Raw genomic sequence first — 14,075 nt, forward strand, 5'->3', positions numbered from 1 at the left:
ATGTAACTTTTTTTTAAGTGTGCCAAGGTCAGACTGGAAATGACTTTAGCAGAGTCACGCGACAAATGTGTAAGGGAGGCAGCCCCTGTGTTAAAAACTGGTAGAAAGTGGTCAGCAAAGAAATCTGTAGTAGAGGCAAAGGCTGACCTTCAAATTGGGGATATCGTGGGACAGGTACTGCATGGAAGAGGGGGTTTTGGGCTCAGTTTAGCTCCTCCTAAATGGCACAAGGCAGGCCCAGCTCAAAGGAGGAAGCTGGTAGTCAACGAGGTGCGAAAGCAGGAGGAGAGGATGAGATGTATAAAGGCCATTTCCCAGGCCAAGCAGGGAGAGTGGATGAGATGGGAGAGTGTGGAACAACGAAAAATGGGCTGGCAAGACCTTTGGTCAATGGAAGAGAGTAGGATCAGTTTCCTTATTAGGTCAACATATGATGTTCTCCCATCACCGCAGAACCTAAACCTCTGGGTAGGAGAGGATCCCTCTTGTCCTTTGTGTTCATCACCTGCCAGAGATGGGGACTCGAGTTTGAGACTCGAACTCGAGTGCGACTTAAGTCGCACACACAGTGACTTCAGACTCGACTTGAGACTCGTCCTCGAAAGACTTTAGACTCGAATCGGACTCGAGCTGCGGGACTCGTGAACAATGGTTATTTTTAGGAAACGTCTGATGAGCTCGCTGTTATTCCCCTCCCTCCGTTACGTATAACCTGCCTACGTAACACATACTACGTATTGGCTCCGCACGGCCACACATGAGAGGACAACAAACAAACATGTCGACTGCACCAGCCGCTGCTGTGCCATTCATCGTAAGCTTTGCAGACATCCCGAGTCTCCCGCATATTGATGGCGGTGTAAAGGTTTGAAATATTGAGAAGTGCAATGGCTTACACTAATAAATATCTAACATTATTCCAAGCAATTAGTTCCATTTGCAGTGTCCATTGTAAGCTCAGCTACACAGTTCAATAAATCCACTTCAGAAACGTTGTTGAAATAAAAGATGAAAATCTCTGGTTTTTATTCCTTGGTTTCCGATTTACAAAAGAAAATGTGAGCTGAATAATACAATTACTTTGATTGCTAATAAAATAAAAGATTCTTAATGGAAATAGCTATAAGTTAACAGTTAGCAGGTAAGAAAACCGTTCGCTTCCACAGCTCTCAATATCTGAGTCACATAATAAGAATCAACGTAATGTAGTCGGAGTATGCCTGTTCTTAAAGAGGCAGTACACTGTTTTTACCAAATCTACAAGCACATGAATTATAGTATGCTTTTAACCTTTTAAGTATTATTTAAAAATTTTAACCGTTACATGAACTTCTAAATGAAATTATTTACCTGTTTAACATTAATTCTTATTCACATTACTATGAATTATACTTTGGCCTCTATAAGCGGCTCCCAGATGCCCGCAAATTAGTTCAAATCTCCCGGAATCTAGAGCGAGCGAGCAAGAGCTTGCACATACTGCGCTCCAAACTGTGTTTTGCGCGCATGGCAGAGAGGGAGAGAGCGAGAGACTTTGCGTGTGTGTGCTAGCGTGTGTGCCCCATGAAACGCATGTAAGACAGCATGTAAGACCCCCGTGGACCGAACAATCAGAAATCAAACTCTATCATAAGGAAGTGTGATCATAAAATTTTTGTGGATAGTAGCCTAGCCTATTGTCACGGTTCCTCTGGTTTTCTGGTCCTGTCCCACACTACATTTCCCAGCATTCCCCTGGATCCTCACCTGCACTCGATTCCCTCATCACCACACCTGATCTCTATCACGTCATAATCTTCTCATCACCAGCCTTTATATTCTGTTTGCTCTCACTCCCTCACTGCTGGGTATTATATGTTACACATTATTCTGTTCCCTTGTGCCTTTTAAAGTTCTTGTGCAGGGCTAGTGTCTGTTGTGTTGCTAGCGAGGTGGATCCTTGTGTTATCAATAAGACATTATGAGGATCGTCCGAGAGAGGACTTCACTCTTCTTCTGTGAGTTATATGATGAGTATCGTCCGAGAGAGGACTTCACTCTTCTTCTGTGAGTTATATGATGAGGATCGTCCGAGAGAGGACTTCACTCTTCTTCTGTGAGTTATATGATGAGGATCGTCCGAGAGAGGACATCACTCTTCTTCTGTGAGTTATATTCAGTGGATCGTTTGAGAGAGGACTTCACTCTTCTTCTGTGAGTTATATGATGAGGATCGTCCGAGAGAGGACTTCACTCTTCTTCTGTGAGTTATATGATGAGGATCGTCCGAGAGAGGACATCACTCTTCTTCTGTGAGTTATATTCAGTGGATCGTTTGAGAGAGGACTTCACTCTTCTTCTGTGAGTTATATGATGAGGATCGTCCGAGAGAGGACTTCACTCTTCTTCTGTGAGTTATATGATGAGGATCGTCCGAGAGAGGACATCACTCTTCTTCTGTGAGTTATATTCAGTGGATCGTTTGAGAGAGGACTTCACTCTTCTTCTGTGAGTTATATGATGAGTATCGTCCGAGAGAGGACTTCACTCTTCTTCTGTGGGTTATATGATGAGGATCGTCCTAGAGAGGACTTCACTCTTCTTCTGTGGGTTATATGATGAGGATCGTCCGAGAGAGGACTTCACTCTTCTTCTGTGAGTTATATGATGAGGATCGTCCGAGAGAGGACATCACTCTTCTTCTGTGAGTTATATTCAGTGGATCGTTTGAGAGAGGACTTCACTCTTCTTCTGTGAGTTATATGATGAGGATCGTCCGAGAGAGGACTTCACTCTTCTTCTGTGAGTTATATGATGAGGATCGTCCGAGAGAGGACATCACTCTTCTTCTGTGAGTTATATTCAGTGGATCGTTTGAGAGAGGACTTCACTCTTCTTCTGTGAGTTATATGATGAGGATCGTCCGAGAGAGGACTTCACTCTTCTTCTGTGAGTTATATGATGAGGATCGTCCGAGAGAGGACATCACTCTTCTTCTGTGAGTTATATTCAGTGGATCGTTTGAGAGAGGACTTCACTCTTCTTCTGTGAGTTATATGATGAGGATCGTCCGAGAGAGGACATCACTCTTCTTCTGTGAGTTATATTCAGTGGATCGTTTGAGACAGGACTTCACTCTACTTCTGTGAGTTATATTCAGTGGATCGTTTGAGAGGACTTCACTCTTCTTCTGTGAATCAATTATCTTCAGTGAGTTATGTTCTGTTGACTGTCCGAGAAAGAGGACCTCTTGTATCTTCTGTGAGTTATCCTTAAGAGACATTTCAAGAATGGACTTCCTGCGTTCTATTATAGTTTAAGGTGATATTTCTGTCTGAAGACTTTTCCTAAGTTCCTGAACTTCTATTAGTCTGTGGAATTGCCTTAAATAAACTCTGTGAATTGTATCCTGGTCTTCAGCCTGGTTATATTGTGACACCTATATCTCACATCATTTGATTGCAATAGTGTTTTGCATTTATCTACACTGTGATGTTTTGCACTAAATAGGACTTTGTAAGTTTTAGTGCTGTGAGGTATAACATTTTCTATATTTGGTCTTATGGCCCCACAGAGCCAGCACAATAGGAACTAAGGCCTTTCATTATAATTCAGCGACAGACAAGGGAGTCCTTTTTCTTCAGAACCTCAATTTTTGGTCTGTCCTGTACTGTATGTTCAAGCTAAAAGGCAAAATACAGATATTAACTTAAAAGTAAAGCATTCTTGGTGTTTTTGTCATGTTGCAATAGCCTGTTTACACTGATTATATACCAAAATCAAAACTGATACTGTATGCTAATAGATAAAGGAGTCATAATAACATATTACATGCTTTGAATTCCTTATAGCTATGCAGTGTTCTAAGCAGCCTGGATGGGTCGCTGTACGTGATGCAACACTTATTATAACCACAAGAGACTTGAGACTTGACTTGGACTCTAGCTCAAAAACTAGAGACTTGACTTGGACTCTAGCTCAAAGACTTGAGACTTGACTTGGACTCTAGCTCAGAGACTTCTGAGCATCTCTGTCACCTGCCACATTAAGGCACATTTTGACAAGATGTAAGGTGGCTCTGAGCCAAGGTCGGTTTACTTGGCGCCATGACCAAGTATTGCGATGTTTGGCTTTAGCATTGGAAGGCAAGCGTCGTATGACCAATAAGTTGCCGCCTGTTCTAGCAAAACATTACACGCAGAAGACAATATTCCTCCGCCCAGGCGAGCAACCACCAAGAAAAGATGCTAACACCAATTCTCGCCCAGGACAACTGGAAGCTGCTAGGGACTGGAAGATGCTGGCTGATCTTGATCAACGGCTTATTTTTCCACCTGAGATTGCCACCACTAACCTACGACCAGATATTGTTTTGTGGTCTGGATCAGCAAGCATTGTTCAACTGATAGAGTTAACAGTGCCATGGGAGGATGCGGTAGATGAGGCATATGAGAGGAAGAAATTGCGGTATGCTCATCTGGCCACTGAAGCAGAACAGCGAGGATGGAGAGTCCAGGTTTATCCAGTGGAAGTGGGTTGTCGAGGTTTTGTGGCACACTCTACAACCCGGTTCCTCAGAGACGTCGGATTCAGTGGCCAAGAGTTGCGTCGCACAGTAAAGAACTTATCTGAAGCAGCAGAAAGGAGCAGCAACTGGCTGTGGTTGAGACGGATAGATTCTAGCTGGCTGAGTACAGGCCGCCATGCTACGGTTTCGTAGAATTCTTGAAAACTTGAAGGGTGTTGGTTTATTTGTATAGGTTGTATAGTATTTACAGTCATTATGTTCCTGTGTATATTGCGTGAATGACGGGATGTTGGGCAGATATTGTGATTTGCGGTAGGTGGTATGCCATACGGAACCGTTGCCACTGAAACTGCATATTAACGCACCAGTGGGGCTCGACAGCCTTAGTCAAACAGGTTGGCGCGTATGGTTGGGTTGCGGAGAGATTGTGAGATTGTGGTTAGGTCTCAGCAGCACTGTTGGTTTATTTGTAGAAGTTGTATAGTATTTACAGTCATTACGTTCCTGTGTATATTGCGTGAATGACGGGTGGTTGGGCAGATATTGTGTTTTGCGGTAGGTGGTATGCCATACGGAACCGTTGCCACTGAAACTGCATATTAACGCACCAGTGGGGCTCGACAGCCTTAGTCAAACGGGTTGGCGCGTATGGTTGGGTTGCGGAGAGATTGTGAGATTGTGGTTAGGTCTCAGCAGCAAGAGGGAAGTAGAGGTCAATAAGCTGGACTGAGTTGAGTGGGGGGCGGAGGGGGGTGACTCTGGGACGCCAGAGTCACTGTCGAGCCCTCTTGAGGTGTCGTGGGCTAGTCGACGAAACACTGAGGACGGAAGGTGCCCACTTGAAGACCCTAGAGATGTTCCCTACTCCGCTCAATCCAGAGGGTTGTTATGGGGGGACCGCACTGTGGTTGCAGCCGTTGTGTGTGCTGACGCGCAAATACACTATTAACACTAGACAGAAGGAGATTCACGTCACCAGATGCAAAGAAGCGTAAATGGATGAAGCATAGGTTACTGTAAAGCTACATCTTAGTTGGTGCTTATCTTGGCGAAAGCCGAGTACAAATCAGCATGAAGTCTTAACATCTACTCTCGTGTAATGGAAATCAACCTAAAATAGTGCAGCCTTACTTCAGATGTGCACTGTACGCCATGATGGTTTTGAATTGCTTGAAATATGATTGGAATCACTTTGAAAAGAAAAGTACACTAAAGTGCAACATGTGCAGCACAAATCTGTCATATAGGCTTCATAACATTATAAAGAGAACACGACTTTAAAAGGATATTGTGAATTCTTTGTTTGAAGAATTGAATGTTTAGCATTAATTATCACGTTGCAGGCTCCTGATTCTAGCCCAGAGCCTGGTCAATATATATCAGGTTGAGCATATTGTTCCAGATGAATATGTAGCTCCCTAAAACTGGTTGGAAGATCAATGCACTCTCACAAGGCCTCCCTGTTAGATCAGCCCTAGAGCTGGAGGCGCTCCCCTTATTAGGGTCCCCTTTTTAGAGGGCCCAGCCTCCACAATGCTTTAATGTACTGTGTAGATCCAGAATTGAGTAGAGTTACTGCCCTCATTTGCAGGGGTATAGAAAGCGCTATGCTGAGTTCTGCTCTCCAGGATGCCTGTCTTGATGATCTGGTCTGCGAGTGACTACTGCCACAATATTGCAGTTCTCCCTATAATGTGCCTCCACTGGTGAGGCAGATAATGTGAGAGACTCTGTTTAGGAAACAGACAGGTTGTGGGCAAGATAGCTCAGTAAATTAGACCAGGTCAGCCTCTCTGGTGGTATGTGGGGTTGACTTTGTCCCCCTCAGAAAATGTCTGGACGGGACTCCTTTCGGACCCCCTGGCCATATACCCTTAAAGGAACAATTTCCATGGAAGCTATTGGTTCCAAGCCTTTGATCGGCCGTGGTTGGCCTTCATTGTTTCGGAGGCCTCTTTGAGGCTTATAGCTTGGGCAATGGCCGTAGAGAATACTGTCATTGACAGTTTTCAGGGAACATAGGTTACAGTCGTTACCTGAGACATTTTTGATTCAGAAATGATTCACCAGCAGCCATATCGACAAAATTGACATTTTGGCATAAATGTGTGTGTTATTGTTCGTTCAAGCGCGAAACATAACTGACCTGCAAAAAATTATAGCGCGCTGTCTGTGCGCTCGATACTGGTACGAGTCTTTCTGTGCGTCGTGAGTGTGTGTGTAAGGACATTCACAGACAGCGGGATAGCTACTCATTATAACTTTCACTGTGTATTTATAGTGTGTGCAAGCGACGTTCCTGGACGTGGCTGTGCGTATTGACACAGGCAGGCTCTCTGTGTCCTGCTTCTCCGTGGTGATGACGGCGTGCGGTTAAAAAATCATAAACTAATTTGAAAGGGGGGGACATGAACGGGATTTTGAAAAGTGGGTCCACATAGGAAATTATGCCCGTGCACAGTAGCGATAACGCTAAGCGCACCGGAATAAAATATAATATTCAGAAGTAAACAGTGTAGCTGACTTACAGATTCAGTTAACATCCACAAATGAATAACCGCGATGATTCAGGGACCAGGCTACACAGTGAACTCTGAGAAAACGCTTCTTAAGCCCCGTTGCTTTCTTCGACCCTCTCTGTGTCTGGTCCTGCGCTGCTCTCTCAGTGTCCAGTGTGTGAGAGGAGTGGCCAGCTGCTAGAGCGTCAAAAGCCAATGTGTCCTGCTTTTACCGAGATATTTAACGATATCTTTTGCATTTCTAATCCAAACAACGTCAAACTTGGCACTGCACTTAATCGTGCCCGTAGCAAGACACCTGTCAAGTTTGAAATCTATCGGACTAATGGTACAAAAGATATGCGAATAAAAGACACACAGACAGACGTTCCTGTAATTATAGATAGATATCTTTTTTCACACATTAAATGTTGGACTCGTCAGAGTCGGGCTTTAATAACAGCACAAACTGTGTGCATTTTCCTGAGATTCTTTGCGAGTGGCACTTTCTTTTACACTATTGGAGATGTGGAGAATGTGGAGAACATTTGCAAAGTTTACCTGGTGTTCAAGCAGTTTTTAGGGGTTTTGTGGTATTTCCAAGCCACATAAGACTCAAGGTTGTAAAAAGCAGAATTTTTTTTTTGCCAACGCAGGTAGGCTACATTATAATTTTTAATGAAGATCCCATCATGACCATGCCAATAAGTATGACTTTAACTATATGTCCCTCAGGCTTCCCTAATGTGATTGGTGCCATAGACTGCACACACATCCCCATCAAGGCCTCAATTAAGGGGATTTTGTGAACCAAAAGTTCGAATGTTCTTTTCCGGGGAGGGAAATGTCTTTCTTACTGTACAGTACTACTAAGAGCCTGTAGTCAAAATCTAAATCGTAAAATGAATTTTGTTGCAAGCAGAGAATCAGAACCAAATACCTATTGTGCACAAGTTTTATTAACTAAATCACTAACTATAACTAAACTAAACACACATGTATAGATGCTTAGGTAAAATGGTGAGTGACATAATGAAACTGAAAGCAGGAAATGGAACTATGGAAAAGGTCCATTTAACTATGAAAAGAACCATCAGCTTATAATTTTCAGAGCACCTCATTAAATGTGTACTTGCATGGCCTTTGCATTGAAACATTTCGTTTAGTTTCTGCAGAAGGATTTTGATGGTCCCATGAGTCTGTTGATTTCTTTGGCGTTGACTGAAGTATTGGTGATGAACTTGCATGGTTTGTTTGACTCTGTTCCCATGGCTGGAGTGCCGATTGTGGACTGCCGGCCCTGGGCCGGAGAGGACACGCAGGGCAAACAGGAGAAAGGAGGAATTCAGGAAGATTTGATGTTTGGAGTTGCGTTGGACTTCTTCTGCCATTGTTCCACACTCCTGATGTTGTCCTTTGAATCTGTTCTGGTTGAGACAATCCCCTCTCTCCTGAATGAGCACATGGTTGGTTGTGGGTCAAGGCCTGCTGCCCTGGGGACTAGTGTGGCCACACAGTACAGCTATGCTAACGTACCGTGAAGGCTAAGAGAGTCAAGAGCTTGTGTAGAGGACATTTAAAGTCTGAGAAAGGTCCCACCTCTCAGGGTTGGCTCAACCAATAAGAAGGTCATGATTAAGAGTCATAAATCCTCCCAACAGAGGAATTTCCCGCTTGGAAATTCCTCTGTTGGGAGGATTTATGACTCTGTCTCAGGTGTGGTTAGACATAGGCCTTGTTGTTTGTGTCCATTTATACTTGGATAGATATAGATTGGATAGATATATCAAACACACACTGTGTATAATAAATGAATGCAGGAAAGTCTGTTTTAAGGGCTGTGGGTCTTTCCTATGGCCTTTTCTTTTTCCACGTGATCACATTTTTAACAGCAATAAAACCAACTTATCTGATCGTAGTCATGGTAACCAAGACCCTTCTTGTTGGGGGGATGGGACCATAGATCCCAGAGTGAGTTTTAAAGATTATTTGTTAAATTTAACAAATAATTGTATGATTTGTCTTAGTCATTACATCATTTAAAATTGTCTGCTACTTTTTGCTAGCCCTCTCTCCTGGCTTTTGCACACTTTGAGGTTTTCCCTGACATTTTAGTTAAAGGGGTGGTAAAACACTTTTTTCAAAGGCTTGATTGTGTTTGTGGGGTGCACTGTAACGTGTTCATGCTTCGTTTTTTAACAATTGCATTATTTTTCATAGATTTTACCTTTATTCTACACTGCTCTGTCCCTCCTTGTAAAAACAGTCTGATGGTTTCTGGGTTCTATGAAGCCAGTCCCTCAAAAATACGCAATGGGCTCAGATTGGTTAGCTGGCCCAGTGTGTTGTGATTCGCTAACCGCTAACACGCTAACCTAGTGCACGTTTTTCGGAAACGTCACGCCCCTTACCTTTACCGGTAGTTTGTGCTTTGGTGTATTATAAACAATGGCGTCAATAAAACCAATCGGACCCAGAGAATGTTAGTGAAGATGATCGACCAGAACCTGTTCAAAAACGGCTGTTAGACGACGTTTCAGAAAGGTTTGTTTTTTGTTGTTGTCTCAATACTTTTTAGATACACTGTTATTTAATTGTACTAATTATTATAGTATTACAAAAAATAAGCTTCATAAACAAGAATTTCATTTAATCGTTCTAACAAATTATACTACAGTCGTTACTGACTGTAGTATAATTATACTAACATCGTTACTGACTGTTTGGCACCGTTACTTTTGTATTTTTAGAACGATTGTAGCCAAATATGTAAATGTAAATATTGGGTTTAGTGATGTCAGCAACCCTGGAGGAATGTCGTGTAGTCCCTACCGGCCGTTTGCTGTAGTCCTTAGAAATCGATTTCTTTAAAAGCAAATATCTCCCTTTGCTTTGAACTTTGAGTTTTGTAACTTTGCAGATGTTGTTTATGCTCAAACAATAACATTACACACTAGCTAAAGTTATAAAAGTGAAATTGTGTTTTACCACCCCTTTAAACTTTAAAATTCCGCATTAACTTCGACTATTAGCTCTTGCTCTGCTCTGCTCTGCTCTGAGAAAAACTGTGCCGTGTCTGACAAGCTACCATTTGATCTCAGATGTATTTAGTGATGTATGAAGAATGGACCCCTGGCTTCTTGCAGCTTTGTTACCGCTCGGTCGGACAGAACAAGAAGTCTTCCAAACACCTCACCTGCTGAGTTTCATCTTGTTATGCACAACTGAATGAGCTGGAGTTTCGGGAATTGCATTTGTTCTCGTTTTGCCTCCAGTGCCTTGCATGTAGGGGTGCATTGGTGAAAAGTGCCTGAAAAGCTGCCCAGTTGTAATCATAACCCGATGCACAAACGCATTAAAAATATCATTAACCACCAGCTGCAGTATATGTGCAAAACTGGCTAATGAGTCCCATTGCACCCATCCGGGAGAGTTTGCTGCCACAATGTTTGTGAATTATCGTAAGCGCATGCAGACACTTTCCCAGTAAGTCATCAATTAGTTTAGCTGTGAGGTTGTCAGCTATGTGTTGCCATTTAAACTGGTGTTAACTTGTATTTGTCTTTTTTCACTTTAGACCTGATGCCACTGAAAGAGGAGAGTCAAGAATTGAATAATATGCAAGATCGACATCATGATTTCAAGACTGAAGAGAAATCAATCATGAAACTTCACACTGGAGAAAAGCCTTATACTTGCTCTCATTGTGGACAGAGTTTCAATGAAAAACACAACCTTAATGTCCACATGAGAATTCATACTGGAGAAAAGCCTTTCACCTGCCAACAGTGTGGACAGAGTTTCAATCAAAAACAAAATCTTAATGTCCACATGAGAGTTCACACTGGAGAAAAGCCTTATTCTTGCTCTCATTGTGGACAGAGTTTTGCACATAAAAGCACCCTTAATTCCCACATGAGAATTCACACTGGAGAAAAGCCTTATACATGCTCTCATTGTGAACAGAGTTTTGCAAATAAAATCACACTTAAAGTCCACATGAGAATTCACACTGGAGGAAAGCCTTATACTTGCTCTCATTGTGGACAGAGTTTCAATAAAAAACAAAACCTTAATGTCCACATGAGAATTCACACTGGAGAGAGTCCTTTCACCTGCCAACAGTGTGGACAGAGTTTCAATCAAAAACCAAACCTTAATGTCCACATGAGAGTTCACACTGGAGAGAGTCCTTTCACCTGTCAACCGTGTGGAAGGAGTTTTGCTCTAAAACAAACCCTTAAAGACCACATGAGAATTCACACTGGAGAAAAGCCTTATACTTGCTCTCATTGTGGACAATGTTTTGCTCATAAAGGCACCCTTAATTACCACACGAGAATTCACACTGGAGAAAAGCCTTTTACTTGCTCTCATTGTGGACAAAGTTTTGCACATAAAGGCACCCTTAATTCCCACATGAGAATTCACACTGGAGAAAAGCCTTATACTTGCTCTCATTGTGAACAGAGTTTTGCATATAAAATCACACTTAAAGTCCACATGAGAATTCACACTGGAGAAAAGCCTTATACTTGCTCACATTGTGGACAGAGTTTTGCAAACAGTAGCACCCTTAATTCCCACATAAGAATTCACACTGGAGAGAAACCGTTTATTGGAATAAAAAAAACGTTCACATGTGATCAGTGTGGAAAAAGTTTCACACGTAAAGGAACCCTTAATTGCCACATGAGGATTCACTCAGGAGAAAAGAGTTTTATATGTCACTGTGGAAAGAGTTTCAGTCGTAAAAGTTGCCTCAACACTCACATGAGACTTCACACTGGAGAGAAACGTTTCATCTGTAAACTGTGTGGCAAGAGTTTTTCAAAAAAAGGAAATCTTAAGGCTCACACAAGTGCTTGCACAGGAGAGAAGCGGTTCACGTGTTGAAAATGCTGTCTTGCTGTGAAATGGCACAATGTAACTGAATGTTTATACAGAAAATTACAAAAACTGAATGAAATAAGCACATTACACAGCATTATTTGCTTAATTTTCAGTGAGAGAATCCATTGGTAATGTCTTCAATCTGGACTTGAACATGGCTACTGTTGGGGCTCATCTTGTGACTTCTGTAAGTTTGTTAGAGCTGCAGCTGCCTCACCACTAATCCTGCCTCACCGCTAATTGCGTGACGGGGACAACTTCCAGATAGTATTTACCCATTGCAAAATGCGACCGGAGAGCAGAGAGGTGAGATAAATGCCATGTTTGCTCGAATCTTGTCACAGGGATGCAGAAGCTTGTTCTTCATGTGATTCAACTTTATCCCACTTCATAACACTGTATCCCATCGTGGGACCAAGAACACTATTGTCAAGATTACACTCTCCTGACACTCCCAGCTATACGTCACTCACACTAACCAGAGTTCTCAAGCTCACCAATTCCCCTTTATCCCTTCATCACGGACACTATATCACCCCAGCACAGACACACAGTCTGGTCTCTCAATTGTATCACCCTGTAAAACTGTACGAGTAAGACAAAAGAAAGACTCTTCATGACCAATTTGAAACTTCCAGGGTATTTAACTAGATGTTCATGTTCATTAAGATCCTAGGAGTTGCCTGGCGACAGATCCAAAATGTCAATTTAATGAACACCAAGCCACTTCATTATGATGTGATTTGATGTGACTTGACATGAAGGCCAAGTATGGTAGTCCATGCTCGGAATTTGTTCTCTGCCTTTCTAATGCAAGCAAGTCCAGACACATTAGGAGTAAGGAGTAGGGAGTAATGAACACACACACACACACCCGGCGCACTGAGCCATTTGCTGTCCATGAGTGCCCCAATTATCTCTCTTGCCTTGTGACATGGTGGTCCATCATGCTGGAAAATGCAAGGATGATCATCAAAATGCTCCTGGGCAGAATCGAACCTTCGAAGGGAGTTTTATTTACAGGCAATCTGATCAATAATGATCCGCCGAATCCGCCAATTTTGTTCAACAAAGCAGGAGAGTTAGTAGATTAACGTTGGAGAATTTGAACTTAAACAACGGAGTGTACTGACATCTTTCCGCGGTTAAAATAACATTCCTTCTGATGTTCATTCATGTTTATTTGATGCTATAAATTAACTAGAAGTAAGAGATGATTGGTTCACCAAATTTTAATTTGGTTGACTTAAAATTCTTTGTTTCATATCAAAAGTAACCTGTCCTGTCTGTCAGCGTGTTGTCAGTGTCCTCTCTGCTCCACGATGTATTTTTCACTGCGCGACAACATGATGTGGCGTGAGAGCGGCATGGCTTGTCGGACATAGCAACTGTAACTAAAGATGGTGGGTCTTTGCGAACGGTCAATTGTGAGAAAACCCTTGATTGAAAAACAACCCTACACATAGATGGCCTCAGGATGCTTCACTGTTGGCACGACACAGGATTCGTGGTAGCATTCAACTTTTCTTCTCCAGACAATTGATTTTCCAAATGTCCCATACAGTTGGAAGGGGGCTTCATCAGAGAAAATAATCAGTTCCCCCTCTTCATTTGTAACTATGGTTTCTAATTAACAAGTCACCACCTGTTCATCATTTGAGTTCAATCACCCTGTGTATTTAAGTTCCTCCTTTTGATTCAGTTGTGGTCTGGTATTGTTTGTGTAGAGTAGACATTCTTTTACGTCACATGCTTGCCTTTGGATTACCTGAGTTTGTTTTATTAAAGAACTCGTTTGTAGAACGCTGTTTGACCCTTTTTAATCATCTTCACCTGAACTAACCGTGACAATATACTTGATATAATATGAAAAATAAACCTCTGCAACGGCATAGAAAATGAATAAAAAAAATTCACACAAAACCGTTGTGTTTTTTGAAGACATAAAACATTAATTTTAATTTATTTTAATCATATGGAATTAAACAAACTTTTTATCAAACAACAAAAACACAATGAGCTTTACTGTAAAAAATTAAATCATGGAAGATTTTATTTGACAGTGCCTTAAAATAAATGTTTGGATGATAATTTCACGAGTTCACACTTACATACAATTAGAGTGTATAAGGTTTAATGCGTATTTGGCGTGCTGTCCGGGGGGAGGGCTCCGAGCT

The 14,075-nt window shown here is 42.1% G+C and overlaps 2 protein-coding genes across 8 annotated transcripts in view; both read left to right on the plus strand.

The window, feature by feature from the left end:
- The window catches only part of LOC143746919 (uncharacterized), a 118,728-nt gene that overhangs the window by 11,049 nt on the left and 93,604 nt on the right, over positions 1–14,075 (plus strand). The window lies entirely within an intron of this gene.
- LOC143746774 (uncharacterized) overlaps positions 1–14,075 on the plus strand; it is a 78,885-nt gene that overhangs the window by 11,034 nt on the left and 53,776 nt on the right. For 2 of the 7 annotated variants that reach the window (XM_077238835.1, XM_077238846.1), the window contains one exon: positions 10,583–13,821. In XM_077238835.1, the coding sequence (XP_077094950.1) occupies positions 10,583–11,901 (1,319 nt within the window). In that variant the 3' untranslated portion in view covers positions 11,902–13,821. Of the gene's footprint in view, positions 1–9,385; positions 10,492–10,582; positions 13,822–14,075 lie in introns of those variants that run through there. The other 5 variants (XM_077238891.1, XM_077238872.1, XM_077238880.1 and 2 more) reach the window with 5 other exon arrangements.

Source organism: Siphateles boraxobius, unplaced genomic scaffold (genome assembly GCF_051911475.1).
Source record: "Siphateles boraxobius isolate OS27281-9 unplaced genomic scaffold, OSU_SipBor_1 100, whole genome shotgun sequence".
NCBI classification, from domain to species: domain Eukaryota; kingdom Metazoa; phylum Chordata; class Actinopteri; order Cypriniformes; family Leuciscidae; genus Siphateles; species Siphateles boraxobius.